The following is a 17,398-nucleotide window of genomic DNA, read 5'->3' as shown; positions in this document are numbered from 1 at the left end:
GGGGGGGGGGAGAACAGCCGCCGCCTGGCCCCGCGGGCCGCCCCCCTCCTTGCCCTACCACCCGACTGAGTCCTGCTCGGGGCCAGGCCGGACTCTCACTCACCCCGGCCCCGCGCTTCCCCTGCGTCTCCTGGGCCTCCCTCCAGCGCTTGCGGAGGGAGGAGGAATGGTGAGCCTGGGGAAGAGGCGGGGATTTGGGGAGGGAGCCAATCGGGGGAGGAGGGGGCGGGGGCGGGGCGGGGCGCGAGCACTTTCGGGCTCCAGGCTCCGGGGCATTTCCTTGTTTGTCCAGTGTCTCGACCGCACGTCAGTCGGGACGCGGGACAAACAAGGAAATATCGGGACAGTCCCGATAAAATCGGGATGTCTGGTCACCCTAGCGGGGGGCAAAACACCGAGAGCAGCTCTGTTCCTACCATTCACAGCAAGCTGCAGATTTCAGTTCCATGCTCCTTCCCCCTCCCTTTCCTGTTGCTAGTGGCCAAGGGAATGCTGGGAAATGTAGTTCTTTCCCTGCTCCAGGGCTGGCTCTATAGCAGTGGTTCCCAAACTTTAACAACTTGTGAACCCCTTTCAATAGAATGACAAGTCTCGCGAATCCCCTCCTAAAAATGAATATTTCCAGGGATTTTCTCCTTTACCTGAGTATAAATTATAAAAGCAGTGATCTTGGAAATATAAAATGTGTTTTTATGACATGCTTATTACACACTATTAATTATTATTTATCATTATAGAATTTGTATTACATTATGAAAATGACAACGCTCTTCCAAGATCTCACTTTCGTAGCTTGTATCACTTTGAATAAGCCTGTTATAAGACAAGGCTCCTATGTTTCATCAAGGAGTATCAGATGTGAAACAGCAGGAAGGTATTTAAGAAGCCAACTCAAAGAGTTCCTCCTACACAAGCATTCAGGTCTTGAGCAGTCCAGGCAAACAACGCACATTACAACAAAGCTTAAACTTGTTCTTCATAATAATTTTAAAACCAATGCTAGCTGCCTATTTAATTTTAAAAACAGCAAAAAATATCCACCTCCCTTTCCATTTCTTATAAGGAATCTTGATGTTTAAATCTCCTCAGTGTGATAGAAATACTTGCTTTGATCTTCTTAGCTCTTGGACGTTCAGGGGCTTTGGGCAGCTGGCCCTGTGCGGCCTGGGGTCCCTGGGGACAACTCTGTCCACCATTAGGGAGTTTTTTCCTGAGAACCCCCTGTAACATTTTGTGAACCCCCAGGGGTTCACAAACTCCAGTTTGGGAACCACTGCTCTATAGGCAGGGAGCTAACCAAGGAACTACAGCTCCCAGGGCCCCCTGTTGGTTCTCAGCTCCCAGGCTGGATTCTTGCGCCCCTTGCAAATCTGCCGCCCCAAGCAACTGCTTGCTTTGCGGGTGCCTAGAGCCGGCCCTGGGCCTGAGTGCACTCCCGGACCCAAGCTCAACGAAGGTGAAAGTTTGGCCCTAGCTAGGGAGAGCTTCCTAATGTAGCATGTGCTTGACTGAGAAGTCCCAGGAGTTAAGAAGCTGAAGAACTCTGGCACAGACATCCATCCCTGCCAGCTGCTAAGTAACAGTGCTCAGTATTGCTGCAATACAAAGAATTTTCAGTTTTTTGAACGTTTTTTGAACGTTTTGCCATCGTTTAGGAACCTCTGTTCAGTTCTCCCAGGTGAACTCGTGTTCGGTCTCTTAGCGATCCCTCCCAGGCAGCAGGCCAGGTGGAGAATGCGTTGCTGAGCTGAAGGCAGCAGCGCCCCCATTTGAAATGACAGCGGTTCAGTGCTGCTGAAAGACAAGTCAGATTTGCAACCCGTTCAAATGGGGGCGCAGATCCTTTCACTCCTACACCGCAGTATCAGTGTAGTGGATTTGCCTATAGAAAGACAGGCTTGGGGGGGAGGGTGGTTGTTCAAGTGATCTGCTCTTTGTAGTTGGATACAGTAATGGCTTTATCCTTATACCGGCCTTTGCCAAAACACAATCCAGACAAACTCAGTGAGAACCAAGGTCAAAGTGGGTTTATTTCCAAGTTAATAACATATTAAGTGTCTCTTTAAACAGCAGCGCTGACCTTTATATAAATCTCTACACAAATGGTCTGCACGCTGCAGTCCCAGTATCCCGTGCCGTGCAGTTTGGATCATCACTGCAGGTTACTGGAGGATTTCTTTATTAAGGGTGATCCCAATGGGAAGCAGCAAAAAGCAGGTTCAACACCCCTTGAGAGTAGAAGCAACATAAAACGTAAAGGTGCCTTTTAACAGGGAGGGAGAAACTGTCCAGATTTCACCGCGTGTGACGTGGGCACCCAGATACTCACAGCACACGCTGCCGTCTGTGGGCTCCTGGCCAAGAAACAGCTGCCACTGTCCAGAGCGCATCACATTAGTCCTGATGACAGAGAACAGGACCGCTGGATTTCATCACCTGTTGGACTGTTTTCAAGGAGCCCCTGGCAGTGACTAGCTGGACTCGTCTGCACTAGGCTCATTCAGTCCTCGCTGACTTGTCAGATAGCGTTTCCCGCCTCCTGTTTCAGTCGCTTGCAGAGATGCTCACTGATGGCGGCCAGGGGATTGGCTTTGTACACGGGGTTTGCGATGACCTCGTGAAACCTGGCCACTTCCTCCTGTCTGAGAGAAGCAAGAGAACTCTGAATAGACTGTGCAGGTATTGCACTGACCAGCCAGAACAAGGCCGACCGGGCCGCGCCTGTCTCTGCACTGGCGCCAGGCCAACCGGGCCACGCCGACCAGGCCATGCCCATCTCCACACAGGCGCCAGGCCATCTGGGCCGCGCCCATCTCCGCACCGGACCGACCGGGCAGAACGGGGCTGACTGGGCAGTAAGCCTTGTCAAGTGACTCCAGATACCACAGCAATGGGCATCCGTAAGTGCTTGCAATGAGCACAATTGTAAGTGTAGCTCTATAGGGCTTTGGGGCCCAGCGATACTTTCCCTTCTCTATAGCGAGAACTGGGGAGTCTCCTGAAGATTTTGGAATCATTTAAAATGTTCCCCAAAAGCAAGAACTGGGACAGTTTCCTCTTCTAAAGCTACTGTCCGGAATATCAGGTACAGCAAGAGCCTGCCAGCATGTGATCCGTGTGTAGCTGAGAACAGCTAACACTGTGGGCGCCCCTACCAAGGGCACAGCTTGGCCGGTCTGTGCAGATGGGCACTGAGCGCTCACTGCAGCTGCAGGCTCCTTGCAAGCCACTGATGGGATTTCTTAATTTAGTTGCTCGTTAGCTTCCAGTGTGGACAGTTACCATGGTCAGCGCTGGCCCCACGCTCTGCCAGACCTGCCTGCTTCCCTCTGGTGAGAAATGAGCCCTGAACCAGACACACGGGGAGAGCAAGCACGTGGCACTTCTTTTTCCCCAGGGCCTGGCCACTCAACCCCATGGCAGCTGCTAGCGCCAAGGCACGACAGCCAGTGGGACTGGGAGGAGAACTGGCCAGTCTGCATTCAGGCTGCAGGGAAGGAATGCCGAAGGCTGCGACCTAGGCCAGCAGTCCCTTAGCCCCCGAGGCAGAAGGGCGAGCTCTCCAGGACGAACTCTGGCTTGTGTGGTGCACAGGAGCAGACACGGGCTGATTCCATCAGGAGACACAAAAGGGGCCAAGCAGGGGCCGGTCGCCGCCAGCCCCATTCTCCCTAGGTCCCTCACACTCTGTTCCGAGAGCTCCCCGGGGCATCGGCCTCATGCTGACCCTCTGCATGGGGTCACTCAGAGGAGCGCCCCCCCCCGGGCTGTCCTTCACACCAGGGCAATGTGGGTGCCGATGCTGCCAAACCCAACTGCCCTGGAGACACGTCTGCGTGACACAAGGGGCCCATTCTCCCCAGTACACACCCCAGGGCAAACTGCGGCAGGCGAGGAACACCCACGCCCCCCAGAATGCAACGGCAGGTTTGGCTTAGATGTGTGACGCTGCGCTAGGAGACCTGGAAAACCACGCCCCAGATAAACCTGACTCCTAGCAGGGCAGCCACACGGCCGCGGGGAGCAGCAGGGCAGCCGCGGGGAGCAGCTGCAGCGGGCGGGTGCATGAGCGTCGCCCAAGGCAGCTGTTTCATGCATTCACTGTTAGCTGGGTACTTACAGGAGCCTGCGCTTCTGGGCCGGCTTCATTTGGTTGAAGTCGGTGGGTTCTGCCTTCGCTCTCACGTGGCTGCAGAGAGGAACAGACGGGAACAGGTTTGTAGAAGGAAAACATTTTGCCAAAAGCGCCTGGCACTGGCTGCTGGCTGCAGACAGGATACCGGGCTAGACGGGCCGTTGGTCTGACCCAGTCTGGCTGTTTTATGTGCCGGATGGCAAAGGGATGAGCGATTCTGAAGCTGTCCCCAGTAGGGAGGCAGAGGCAAATCTCTGCCATGCATGTGTCCAGCCACAAGCCCACACAGTGCGGTTCTGGGGCTAGGCCCTGCGGCGGGACGGAGAGGGGAATTCCGTGTCTCAGGATGGCAGGTGGAGGCACTTCCTCACACCATCGCCCCAGTTCTGTACTCTGCAGCAGGGTCGCCTCCAATTTGTAACTAAGCTAGGGGTCAAACTGCAGCAACCCCCCCGCCCCCCAGGGGGCTCTGAAGTGACCTGTCCAGTTACCTGCCCCACCCACGCACGTCTCCCAGAGCCATTGTGCCGAGCTCCCGGCTGAATCCGTGGGCTCCCCAGTGAGGCAGGTGGGTCAGTGGCGTATGCGCTGGACAACCCCAAACAATGCGTAATGTTAGTGGAGAAGGGCTGGCCGGCCCAGCTGCCTTGTGTAGCTATCCAGGGAGCACGTTCCCCCATCGCTGTGTCCGTTCCTGCACTGCCCCACTTTGGTTCAGAGCCAGCCCAGCTCCTTGACGTTAAAGCAACGGGAGGCTCTCTCCACACATACAGCAGGGGCACAACCACCACCACAGCTTCGGCTAGGAGAGCCGGCAGTCAGACGGGAAGGGGAAGCTCTGGAACAGGGAGTTCTGTCTCTGTTTAAAAGCTCTGCTGAGTTACTGCCGATGCCCGACTAAAGGGGTGGAAAGATGGCACAACGTGCTTCTGCCTGGCACCAGGCCATGAGAACCAAGAGGGAACGCACTTTTAGACTTGGTTTAAGTGAGTAGCGAGAACAACAGAGAGCTGGGCATGGCCATGAACAAATTCAGGCTGGAAGTTTGAAGAAGGTTTCTAACCATCAGAGGGGTAAGGGTCTGGAGCAGCCTCCCACTAGGAGTTTTGGGGGCAAACAACGTACTTATTTTTAGACTCATAGACTCATAGACTTTAAGGTCAGAAGGGACCATTATGATCATCTGGTCTGACCCCCTGCATGCTGCAGGCCGCAAGACCCTTCCCTGGACTCTGCCGTTGAAGTCCCCAATCCTGTGTTTTAGTGACTTCAATCGGCTGAGACCCTCCTGCTAGTGATCCCTGCCCCATGCTGCGGAGGAAGGCGAAAAACCTCCAGAGGCTCAGCCAATCTACCCTGGAGGAAAATTCCTTCCCGACCCCAAATATGGCGATCAGTAATACCCCGAGCATATAGGCAAGAGTCTCTAGCCTGACCCTTGTTGGCCATTATGCTATTCACGTACCATTGCTTGGTTTTCCTTGGCTACTATGTTTTACCATTAAACCATTCCCTCCATAAACTTATCCAACTTAATCTTAAAACCAGACAGGTCCGTCGCCCCCACCGTTTCCCTCGGAAGGCCGTTCCAATATTTCACCCCTCTGACGGTCAGAAACCTTCGTCTAATTTCAAGCCTGAACTTCCCCCCGGCCAGTTTATATCCATTCGTTCTCGTGTCCACATTAGTACTAAGCTGGAATAATTCCTCTCCCTCCCTTGTATTAACCCCTCTGATATATTTGAAGATAGCAATCATATCCCCCCTCAGCCTTCGCTTTGTCAGACTAAACAACCCAAGCTCCTCTAATCTCTTTTCATACGACAGGTTTTCCATTCCTCTGATCATCTTAGTCGCCCTTCTCTGCACCCGTTCCAGTTTGAGTTCATCTTTTTTAAACATGGGAGACCAGAACTGCACACAGTACTCCAAATGAGGTCTCACCAGCGCCTTATACAACGGAAGCAGGACCTCCCTATCCCTACTAGATATACCTCGCCTAATACATCCCAAGACCGCATTGGCTTTTTTCACCGCCACGTCACATTGTCGACTCATAGTCATCCTGCGATCCACAAGGACCCCTAGGTCCTTCTCCTCTTCCGTTACTTCTAACCAATGCGTCCCCAGCTTGTAACTAAAATTGTTATTATTCATCCCCAAGTGCATCACCTTACACTTTTCACTATTAAATTTCATCCTATTTCTGACACTCCAATTCACAAGCTCATTCAAGTCTCCCTGCAGAATATCCCTATCCTCCTCCGAGTTTGCAACTCCTCCCACCTTCGTATCATCCGCAAACTTTATCAGCCCACTCTTGCAATTGGTCCCGAGGTCAGTTATAAATAGACTAAATAAAATGGGTCCCAAAACCGAACCTTGAGAGAGAGCTGGACAATTTTTTGGTGCAATTGCCTGATGGGGCTGCTTGTGATGGTGGGGGCAGGGCTCTGCAGCCTGGTGCTCACTTCCGGGTCATATCTTATGTTCCTAACGCTCATGCTTCTGGGTTTCAGTCAGCCACTGACAGGGGTCAGGAAGGGCTCTTCCCCCCAGTGTATTCTGGAAGGTTTTTTTATCTCCTTCCTCTGAAGCGTCAGGAATGGCCATGGCTGGAGATAGGACACTGGCCTGGACTGGCCAGGGCTTCGAATTGGCGCCAAGCATTCTGTGTCCCAGATGCTTGGCTTGCTGGTTCTTGCTCACATGCTCAGGGTCTAGCTTATCGCCATAGGTGGGTTGGGAAGGAATTTTCTCCCAGGTCAGATTGGCAGGGACCCTTCCAGGTTTCACCTTCCTCTGTAGCGTGTGGGTGCGAGTCACTTGCCAGGATTACCTGGGTGTATTGCAGGGCATTTCCCTGTCATCGGTGCACTCGGGGGGCCTCTGACTCTCTGCCTGAGGCACATCACAGTCAGGTCTCGAGGGTGCTGGGTGGTGCTGCTGGCGAATGCCAGGCAGCTCGTCAGACCGGGTGACTGTGAGCCCCTTCTACACGGCATGTTCCTGAGATGTGAGCAGAGAGGCCCAGCGAAGCCTGAGCACCGTCCAGGGTTTGTGCTCACAGTGTCCCACACACAAAGCTGGGACACATCTATGCGGCTCGTAGGCGACTTTAGGGGCTTGTGCAGAGAACTGCAGGTGGCAGCTCCCTGTTGCCATGTGGGAGAGAAAAAAGCTGGAAGCCAGCCCTGGTGACCAACTGAAGCGTGTGCAGAAGGGGGCGGCATGCGTGTCTGGTATTCAGGTAATGAGGAGCCATCCCAATGCTCCATGGAGAGAGTCTGGTGGAATAGCAGCCTCCTGCTGTCAGAGTTACAGGGAGCCTTCGGCAGGGAGCACTGCAGAGAGAGTCAAGGGGGAACGAATCAAATCCCAATTAAAGTACCGGGCATGTACATGCAGTGGGTAACACTGGCTCCCTGACTGGGCAGAAGAGAAGGAATGGGCGGAGGACTGTACTGGGTGCCTGTATACAGATGCTGGGAGCACAGAAACACACAAGATTTGCAGCTGGTTAACCAAGGGTCTGACCTCCTGGAGAGACTGTCTGGGTCCCGCCAACGTCGGGAGAGCCAAGGAAATCGCCCCGAGGGTGGCGCTATTTCAGAAGGCTCTGGAGAGCCGACTCGCCAGTCAAGAGAGAGGTTCATTAACAGGGAAGCTGGCTTCTGGGTGCTGCAGCTACCAACGGGAGGGGACTCGGAGGAGAGGCGCTGCAGTGGGTAAGGGGCTGGAAGGATTGGCTTACGAGAATAGATTAACCAACCACCTCTGCACAGCTTGGTCAGCTGACAGACAGACATGTCTGCGAGTCCTGGGACTGTTCCCCCAATGAGGGAATTCAATGGGCAAAGTAAGGAGTAATGGGGACCACAACAAACCAAAGCAAACGTCTGTTCTTAGGATCTGAACATTTCCCAAGGGGGTGGGCTATTAGCCAGCGGTGCAATCCGCAAGGAAGGAACTGTCACTCGAGTCACTAAGTGTGGCCTCCCCAACGCACCTGAGCACAGACTGCAGGGCAGAGACGAGACCAACTCCATCTCCAGTCCCAGGACTCCCACCACAAGAGGGGCCGTCAGTCCCAGCCCATGTTTGGTCATGAGCAGAGCTGAGCACTCTGCCAGCAACACGCTCTGTAGCCAGCTGCAAAGAGTGAGCAGGGCTATTCCACTCAGGGGCCAGCAGAGAGATACAGGCAGCTGCTGGCACAAAACAGCCAGAAAAAAATGGTTTTGGGGGGGACCTGCTCAAAGTTTTGAGCCCCCAACACAGCCAGAGGGGTGGGGGTTGCTCCCCCAAGACAGTCCCTTTAATACTGTCTGTACTAACTTCCAGCAACAGCATCCCCCTGGCCTACACTGGGAAAGCCGTTTCCACTTCCCTCTTGGTCACGGTGACAGGTCTCCCAGCCCCATAGTAGCTTCCTGTGACAGCAGTTCCTGGCCTCCTCTCCGTTTCTCTGCCTCGCTTTGCTACCTTCTTCCTGTTCTCCTCCCTTTGTTCTGCCTCTCCTCTGCCCCGTATTCCTGTGTGGTCCGAAACCTGGCTCGCAGACACCGCAAGGTTCTCCAACGACACCATCTTCCGCATCACGTGGGACGACCGATGCACCAACACCAGCGTTCTGTCCCGAGCCCAACCCTCCAGCGTGGAAACTATGATCTCTTGAACGAGGAGTGGGGGCTGTCCACACAGCACGGTTCCTGGGGAGGTGACAGCTGACCCCCAGCTTGCTGTTCAGAGCCACCGGCCAGATTGTGACGTAATGTGACAGTCATTCGTCATGTTCCACGGACAGGCCTCCGAACTCGGGAGGGGAACAAACAGCAAACGCAGATAAACTCCTACCGGGGCAGTCAGCTTGACACACGCATGCAGGGTGTATGCAACACTGCACTGCCACATCCACTATTGTTAAAGGAACCTCAAAAGCTACAGTCTTCAGAGGAGAGGACACGTCTCCATGTGCTCAGGGTATTTACGCTGTGTACGGGACAGCACCTTGTGAGCAGTAAATTCCTCCCTTTCCCTGGGTCTCTGACAGCAGCAGGGATAGAAAACATTTGTTTTTTAAAGTGTGATTGCAAAGCTACAAACACAGGCAGGGAGGATTCAGACAGAGGCTGGGCCTGCTCTAAACCTACTTCACACTCAGTTTCCGAAAGGATTAGCTTTGAAGTTGGCATCTCTCCAGGAAACAAATCCCATTTAAAGGAAAGTGTTCCTAGAAACACCAGCCTCTGAAAGCACAACACCTACTGGAGGCAGAATTGCTCCTCACAGCTTCTCTCTGGGCATTTCCCAGGAGAATCCAGCAGTTCCGCAGAATGCACAATTCTGCCAGAAATTGCAGCAGTTCTGTTTGCAGGCATACTATGCTTCTGACCCATGAGATAGAATCGCAGAAACACGGGGCTGGAAGGGTCTTGAGAAGTCAGCAAGTCCAGCCCCCTGGGCTGAGGCAGAACCAAGTCAACTTAGACCATTCCTGGCAGGTCTAACCTGTTCTTAAAACCCTCCAGTGACGGGGATTCCACAACCTCCCTGGGAAGCCTGGCCCAGCACTAAACTATCCCTGGAGTTAGAAAGCTTTTCCTGCTATCTATCCTAAATCCCCCTGGCTGCAGGTAAGCCCATTAGTTCTTGTCCTGCCTTCAGTGGACATGGATGAAACAATTGATCCCCATCCTCTTTATAACAGCCCTTAACGTATTTGAAGACTTACCAAGCCCCCCCTTAGTCATCTCCTCTCAAGGCTGAACATGCCCAATTTTTTAACCTCTTCTCATGGGTCAGGTTTTCTAAGCCTTTGATAATTTTTGTGGTTCTCTCCCAGACTCCAATCTGGCCATCTCTCTGTCCTCAGGCTGAGACCTCACCAGGGCGGAGTCCATGGGACAATGCAACTCTCCTGTTCGGACAACCCAGAACAATATTAGCCCTTTTCGCAATGGGTCTGCCAGCTGTAGTGCCCAGGAAGGGCTTGTTCCCCACTCCAGCAGCGCGGGGCTGAGATGCCGGTCGGCTTACGCAGCCTTGTTTCATTACACTTTGTTGCCTTCATTCATTATAAATGAGACTAAAAACCTCACTGTGATGCTCTCTTACCCAGCAGGAGATCAAATTCCTGGAGAAGCTAATCTTTTATTAATAACGCTGACAAATCACTGGAGTATTGCGTTGCATAAATGCAGGGTTTCGAATCCTATCAAAACCTCTTCTGGTGATTTCAAACCACCACACGCGCACCGGCACAACATGGGGTGAGCCCGAGCTGGAGCTCTTCCCATGGATGGCGGGCAGAGCTGCTGTTCCTCCATGCCACTGACCCTGCCTGGGGAGCAGGCAAGTAAATTGTGGCTGGGCTGCCCAGAAGATCTACAGCATCAGCACATCGGCCAGCTGGCTGGCCTTGCCCCCCCACGCATCAGCTGCACTGGCTGGCCCGGAATTCCCCTGCCAGAGTGGGGCTGCTGGGGGCTGGTTTTCAAAGGCACAGCTACAAGTTAGTTGCCTAATTGCTCCCGGTGCCTCTGAAAACCTCCCCTTTCAGAGGGAGCAGCAGAGACGCGGTTTGCGTAGGTGGGGAGCAGCCCAATTCAGCATTCCCTTCCGACTAGCCCTGGACCATCACGAGAGCTTGTGCTCGTGGGGTCTCCAGCCTCGCTCCGTGTGCAGAGATTCGAGTGCTTCGCCAAGCCGTGTTTGTAAACCCCTGCCCATTATGGTAAATGCACATTCCTGGCTGCAGGCCCAGCAGAGCGTGTGCCAATGGGGATATGGTTACATAGAGCATGAACGCTTCTCTCCCCAATTTGGTACTCACAAGAACCCCCCGACACACAGAACATCAGGGAGGGAACAGACACTGGTCAAAGGTCACGTCTGGCCTGGGGAGACAGGCGCTGTGTTAGAGAGAAGTCCCAGGGTGGGAATTCAGAGAAAGCTCAGATGGTCAGAAGAACAGGAATGCGCACGACTGCTCCAAGAGAGGCTGGCTGCTGCCAAAGGAAGCCCCTTGTCTGTCTCTGCCCAGCTCGGCAGAGTCAGCTACAAACGGCGCCCTTTCAGCCGGGAATTCATCGGGCACGTCTGTGACGGACCCACCCCAGTGTGTCCCTGGGGACCTGGGCGGAAATCCCACGCTGCTGTTACGGCCAACGGAACACGCTCTCGCATTAAACAGTCGCCCGCACGTGGCAGGAGCCGCGGCACGGCTGCCTGTTCTGCCTTCGGGGCTAGCTTCAGAAGCACTTAGTTGTTCAAAGTCTGCTCCCACTGCTGCAAACCCTGCTCGTCTCCCCGTGCTGGGCCACATCAGCCTCCCTCCCCCCCCAGCAAGCGACACTCAGTCTCCACGGGGACGCACCACGTCACCCTGGACACCCAGGCGTGCTGCTGCCACGTGTTTCGTGCAGAGCAGAGAGCACGGACAGTCAGAGGGACTGAGCGAGGGGGGCGGCCCACTGTGTGCCGCTGGCGGTGCCATGACAACGGTACCCGCTGCAGGACGTAGCAAAATAAAACAGCCCACCAGACGGTACCTACGTCTTGGGCTGCTTCCTGGCCCTGCTGGTCGTGGTCAGTTCGGAGAGTTCAGGCAGGGCTTCCATCAACGGCTGCATGTCTCCCACCACCGGCGTCGCTTTCCGCTTTGCCTCAGCTTTTTGCTTCTGTCTGGCCAGCTTCACACCTTCTATTTCTGAGTCAGAAAGAGATTGTCAATTTCCAAGCACCCTAACCCCAGCGGAGGGAGGACAAATATGATTTAGATAATGGCCTATACCAGTGGTTCTCAAACTTTTGTACTGGTGACCCCTTTCACATAGCAAGCCTGAGTGCGACCCCCCCTCCATATAAATTAAAAACATTTGTTTATATATTTAATACCATTATAAATCCTGGATGGAAAGCGGGGTTTAGGGTGGAGGCTGACAGCTCGCGACCCCCCCATGCAATAGCCTCATGACCCCCTGAGGGGTCCCGACCCCCAGTTTGAGAACCCCTGGCCTAGAGAGTACACTTAGAAAGTTTGCGGATGATACCAAGTAGGCACTTTGGAGGATAGGATTAAAATTCAGAATGATCTGGACAAACTGGAGAAATGGTCTGAAATAAATAGGATGGAATTCAATAAGAACAAATGCAAACTACTGCATTTAGGAAGGAACAATCAGTTGCACACATACCAAACAGGAAATGACTGTCTAGGAAGGAGTACTGCAGAAAGGGATCTAGGGGTTATAGTGGACCACAAACTAAATATGAGTCAACAGTGTCACACTGTTGAGAGAGAGCAACAAAAATGATGAAAGGTCTAGAAAACATGACTATTAGGGAAGATTGAAAAAATTGGGTTTGTTTAGTCTGGAGAAGAGAAGACAGAGGGGACATGATAACAGTTTTCAAGCACATAAAAGGTTGTTATAAAGAAGAGAGTGATAAATTGTTCTCATCTACTGAGAACAAGACAAGAAGCAATGGGTTTAAATTGCAGCAAGGATGGTTTAGGTCTAGGTCACACATTAGGAAAAATTTCCTAACTGTCAGGATGGTTAAGCCTTGAAACAAAGTGCGTTGGGAGGTTGGCTAGTGAGAGAACTGTACTTCCCTCCCACGCACAGCGAGGGGGTGACCTGCTAAGAGTGGGGAAGAGGAGCACTGAAGACCTGAAATGAAACCAATGTGCTAGAATTACATGGACCCTCCAGTGAGATTGGAGAGAGGAAGGGGAGGATCCTCCCATCCTTGACAGATGTCACTGTAACCATGAACCTGACTGACTTTGACTTTATTTACAAGGGGAAGGAAGGTTTTGTGGCAAGTGCACTGGGCCGGGACTCACAAGACCCAGGTTCAATTCTTGGCTCATGACCCAGGTTCAATTCTTGTTGGCCGAAATGCAGCATTTGCGTGCCAGGCGCCCTGCGTGAGTGCAGAGCCGGGGGCCCTCGGCGCAGGCAGTGCGCTCAAGAACACGGGGGCTGGTGATGAATTGAAAGCATCTGAGCTGCGCCACGGGACTCTTCCATTGCTGTGTGACTCGGCCCCGTCGCTGCAGGGAGATGGGGGGCTCTCATCAGCTGTGCTCTCCTTCCTGCTCCCCAGCTGGCTGCAGTGCAGGGAGAGAGTCATGGGAGCTCCTCCCCTGCCCACGGCCCTGCAAGGCTGCGGGAGCCCAGGCTCTGCCTGAGCTGAGGGGAGCCCCTAGCAGGGGATCCAGCTGGGGAGAGGAGGAAAAAGAGTGGAGAACCAGGTGGCACTGGGACCCAAAGAACACAACCCAGGTGGGGCTCCAGCCACTTCCTGTCCCTGCAGCGTAGGGGCTGGCTAGGCACTCTCTGACCCCCTGGAGTCTCCCCCGCAGCAGGGGACTCCCCAGGAGGGAGCTTCGTAGAAAGTTTCTGCTTCCTTTGCATTTTCTGAGTGATTCAAAGGCTGTGGAACCTGCCTACAGTATCGACTGTGGCCTTGACCTTCGAGATAGCGCATCTTGTGTCCAGGCCGAGAGTCAGCCAGGTAGCGCAGTTGCACTGCATGGCCCTGATACTTCTACGCCAGTAATCTTGTGGGCCAACCTTTTAATCATTTTCTCTTGTTCGCTGAACCAGGGAGGGGCTTGGGTCTCTACCATCAGCAGCTGGGTGAGCTGTGATTTCTGCAACGCACAGAGGGTTGTGAGAAATCCGGATTGTAAACACTGCTCCTTGCAGGCGGCTCTGCCAGGGGCCCTGGTTTCTGTTCTGCACCATTTCTTTTTTTGGTCTGGCTTTCTGGAGCTGGGCTACTTCCCAGTGCTACCATGCATTACGCGCCTGAAAACACCCTGAATTCTTCTTCTATGAAATCTTCTTCAGTAACGGGCCCATGCGTGCTTCTCATGGCCAAAGCTTTGCATCAGTTTTTCCTTGAGTCTCTTTCTTATGATTTGTTTCTGTTGGAATGGAATATGCGCGGAGAGTTTTGCATTACACTCTTGGGCCGAGCTTCACTGCACTGGGTACTGGGACGGGATGCCAAAAAATGCAGGGAGACAGGGCACCCAAGGAAAACAAGAGATAGTTAAAGAAAAATATTTCATCCCAAGATTACAAAAACAAACAAAAAAGAACCAGTAGCAAATTGCTCCCCACCACATGTAAGGGGTTTTTTAAAGAGGATAATCCTGGTGGCTTCGCAGGGAACAATGTAATAAACAGTGTCTGAGATGAATTAACGGCTCAAGTGAAGCCCAGATATTTACTCCATTTACTGCCCGTAGCCTATACCACACTGCAGGAAAATGACTGCTGATGCAGTGCTGTTTGTTTTCGTGGATTTCCCCAGGGGCTGTGAGTAAAGACGGATTGCCTGATCAAGGGCTAGTCTCAAGCCTCGGAGTGAAAGAAGTGATGGACACACATCAGGTAAAGCTCCTCAGAGTAGCTGGTGAAGCAGCGACATCTGGGGGCTGTTCAGGTTGGTTTATTTAAACTAAAAAGCACCATGAGTACTTGTGGCACCTTAGAGGCTAACAAATGTATTTAAGCATAAGCTTTCGTGGGCTAAAAGCCACTTCTCTTCGACAGGAGTTCAGGGAAGCACTGACACGTTTTCAGCTCCCCTGTAAGCCAAAGGGATGTAAGGGTACACTCCAAGTTAAACAAGTGCTTACCTGCTTTCCTGAATCCAGGCCTCTATTAGTGCCGGGGCTAAAAGAACTAGTGTTCCCGAGCTCCAGGAACCTGGCTATGCAATCAAGAGAGGACACTGTGGCTTCATGCAGCAAAGCAAGTTACCCAAGCAAAGAGTAAATCCCAGGCAGTGGGATGGACACGAGAAATTGCCGACTCTGGGACACAGAAATGAGAGAAGCAGCCAAGGAGGGGCTGAAAAGTTCCCGTGAAACTCTGGAGGACGCCTCGCAACGTGCTTGAGGCAAGAGATGATCACGTCCAAGCAGGACCTTCGCATCACTACTTCTAAGAGCCCGGCAATGCGGTAGTTCCCCAAATCCTGGGCCAAGGGGGTCCTGGCCCTTTGCTTGGCTCGGTTACTCCTGGGAGCAAATCCCTCAGGCACACCGCACACTTGGCTTAACTCTCAAACCCCGTGTGAACCTGCCATCGTGTAAAGAGTTTGGGGAATTAAGAGCAAAGCTTTAGATTCTGAAGCAACAGCAGCAGGGTTTAGTCCTCAGTAATAATAAACAACATGGAACCGGGACTGGCCCGGGGGGGGGGGGGGGGGGGGGGGGGGGGGGGGAGAGAGAGAGGGAGAGAGAGAGAGTGTGTGTGTGTGTGTGTATAAAATAGGAGAAGGGAGGAGCTGTGCATGCACCTGACCCAAAAGTGACTCCTTGGTTATTCATCGGAACCCCCCTTCCCTTGAACCCCCCCCCACAAAACCAGGGGTCCAGGGACCAGGGGCTGCATGTAAAGTCCCCTCTGCCAGTAACCCGAACAGCTAACCAGCAGACACACCCCACGGGGAGTTCCAGGGGGTGCAGGGAAAGCAAGACAAACACCTCGCTGCTTATCTGGAAAGAATGGACACTGCCAAAATCCCATCCAGCTAAATAACAAAGAGCTTAAACGTGGAAAAACCCGACAGAGACGTCACGGACAGAGCAAGCCCTTGCCCCTGCTGAGCCAGGAACGGCGCCAGCTGATGCCCATGGGGCTGAGGTCACCAATTCACAGGCATTTCCTGGTCCCTTCTGCTGGTATGAGGTCACACTGCCCAGCGTCTGGACGACTCGGGTCATGTAGGAGAATGGTACAGATCTCCCCCAGCGGGGGCTAAGGTGAAGCCTGTTAGAGCAGGGGTAGGCAAACTTTTGGGCCTGAGGGCCACATCTGGGTATGGAAATTGTATGAATGCTCACGAAATTGGGGTTGGGATGCAGGAGGGGGTGCAGGCTCTGGGGTGGGGCCAGAAAGGAGTTCAGGGTGCTGGAGGGGGCTCCGGGCTGAGGCAGGGAGTTGGGGTGCAGGGGTGAGGGCTCCAGCTGGAGATGCGAGCTCTAGGGATGAAGGGTTTGGGGTGCAGGAGGGTGCTCTGGGCTGGAATCGAGAGGTTCAAAGGGTGGGAGGGGGATCAGGGCTGGGGCACCGGAGGGGTTCAGGGGTGCAGGCTCCAGGCGACGCTTACCTCAAGCAGCTCCCAGAAGCAGCAGCAGCAGCAGCATGTGCCCCCTCCAGCTCCTACGCAGAGGTGTGGCCAGTGCACACTGCCCCGCCTGCAGGCGCCGCCCCTGCAGCTCCCATTGGCCAGTTCCCAGTCAATGGGAGCTGCGGGGGCGGCGCTTGGGGCAGGGGCAGTGCACAGAGCCTCCTGGCTGCCCCTAAACATAGGAGCCGGAGGGGGGACATGCTGCATCTGGGAGCTGCGCGGTGTGGTCCCTGACCCCACTCCCTGGCTGGAGCACAAGAGGCCCCAGACTCTGCTCCCCAGTGGGAGCTCGAGGGCCGGATGAAATCGGCTGGTGGGCCGGACGTGGCCCACATCTGTAGTTTGCCCGCCCCTGTGTTAGAGTGCACAGCCAAGTGCCAAGGAGAGCAGTGTTCTTAATAGAACCCTGCAGCCTGGCATTTAAAGCGCTCTGGCCTTACAGGCCAAACTCAGCACAAAGTAGAGCTGCCAACAAGGGAGCTCACGCCTCTGAGCTTCTGGGAGAGACCAGCAGCAAACCTAACTCCTCCCAGGGCTGGGAAAAACACACAGGTTGTGTCTTCCCATATTTTCCACATGCGCCATGCAGGACTCTCGGAGAGACAGCATTTCCCAGCACTCACTGCTCTCTGGGACAGGCAGAGAATCGCTGGGAATTATCTCCAGCCAGCCGTGTCCCCGACGTGGGAGAGAGGAGGGGGCTTCCCACCCACCCAGCTGACGGAACACCAGTCTCAGGCCCTCAGAGCGGACCCAGCAGTCAGGGTTTTCCCCAAGCCACACAGCGCCTCCTTGAGTCCGCTTCCTCTCCCTCAGCGACTGCACCTGCCTGGCCCCCAGGGGTCATTCTTGGGCTCACGAGGTTTCACTTTCTAAGCCTCAAAGGGCCAGTACACTGTGCTACATGTGGCACGTAGGTTGCTTAGGAAGCAGTCCAATGCAGGGCTTCTACTGGCCCTCTGATGAGACAACCACCCTGACAGCGGGATCTTATCGAGGGAATACTTACTCTGCAGCCACCTGTCTTTTCGCAGCTTCATTTTTTCTCTTTTTGACAGAAGTGTTTTTTCTTCTACACCTGAAAAATAAGAACACACGGC

The 17,398-nt window shown here is 53.8% G+C and overlaps 1 protein-coding gene across 2 annotated transcripts in view; it reads right to left on the bottom strand.

Moving 5' to 3' along the window:
* Positions 1-1,998: 1,998 nt before the first annotated feature.
* The window catches only part of FAM207A (family with sequence similarity 207 member A), a 107,504-nt gene continuing 92,104 nt past the window's right edge, over positions 1,999-17,398 (bottom strand). The window contains exons 3-6 of one of the 2 annotated variants that reach the window (XM_034785874.1): positions 17,308-17,376; positions 11,694-11,847; positions 4,121-4,189; positions 1,999-2,642 (exon numbers count right to left, since the gene is read on the bottom strand). In XM_034785874.1, coding sequence (XP_034641765.1) covers positions 2,519-2,642; positions 4,121-4,189; positions 11,694-11,847; positions 17,308-17,376 — 416 coding nt within the window. In that variant the 3' untranslated portion in view covers positions 1,999-2,518. The remainder of the gene's footprint in view (positions 2,643-4,120; positions 4,190-11,693; positions 11,848-17,307; positions 17,377-17,398) is intronic. The other variant, XM_034785875.1, reaches the window with a different exon arrangement.

This window comes from Trachemys scripta, chromosome 11, assembly GCF_013100865.1.
Source record: "Trachemys scripta elegans isolate TJP31775 chromosome 11, CAS_Tse_1.0, whole genome shotgun sequence".
Lineage (NCBI taxonomy): Eukaryota > Metazoa > Chordata > Testudines > Emydidae > Trachemys > Trachemys scripta.
The sequence above is the reverse complement of the archived record's forward strand: the minus strand, read 5'-3'. Positions and strand labels throughout refer to the sequence as shown.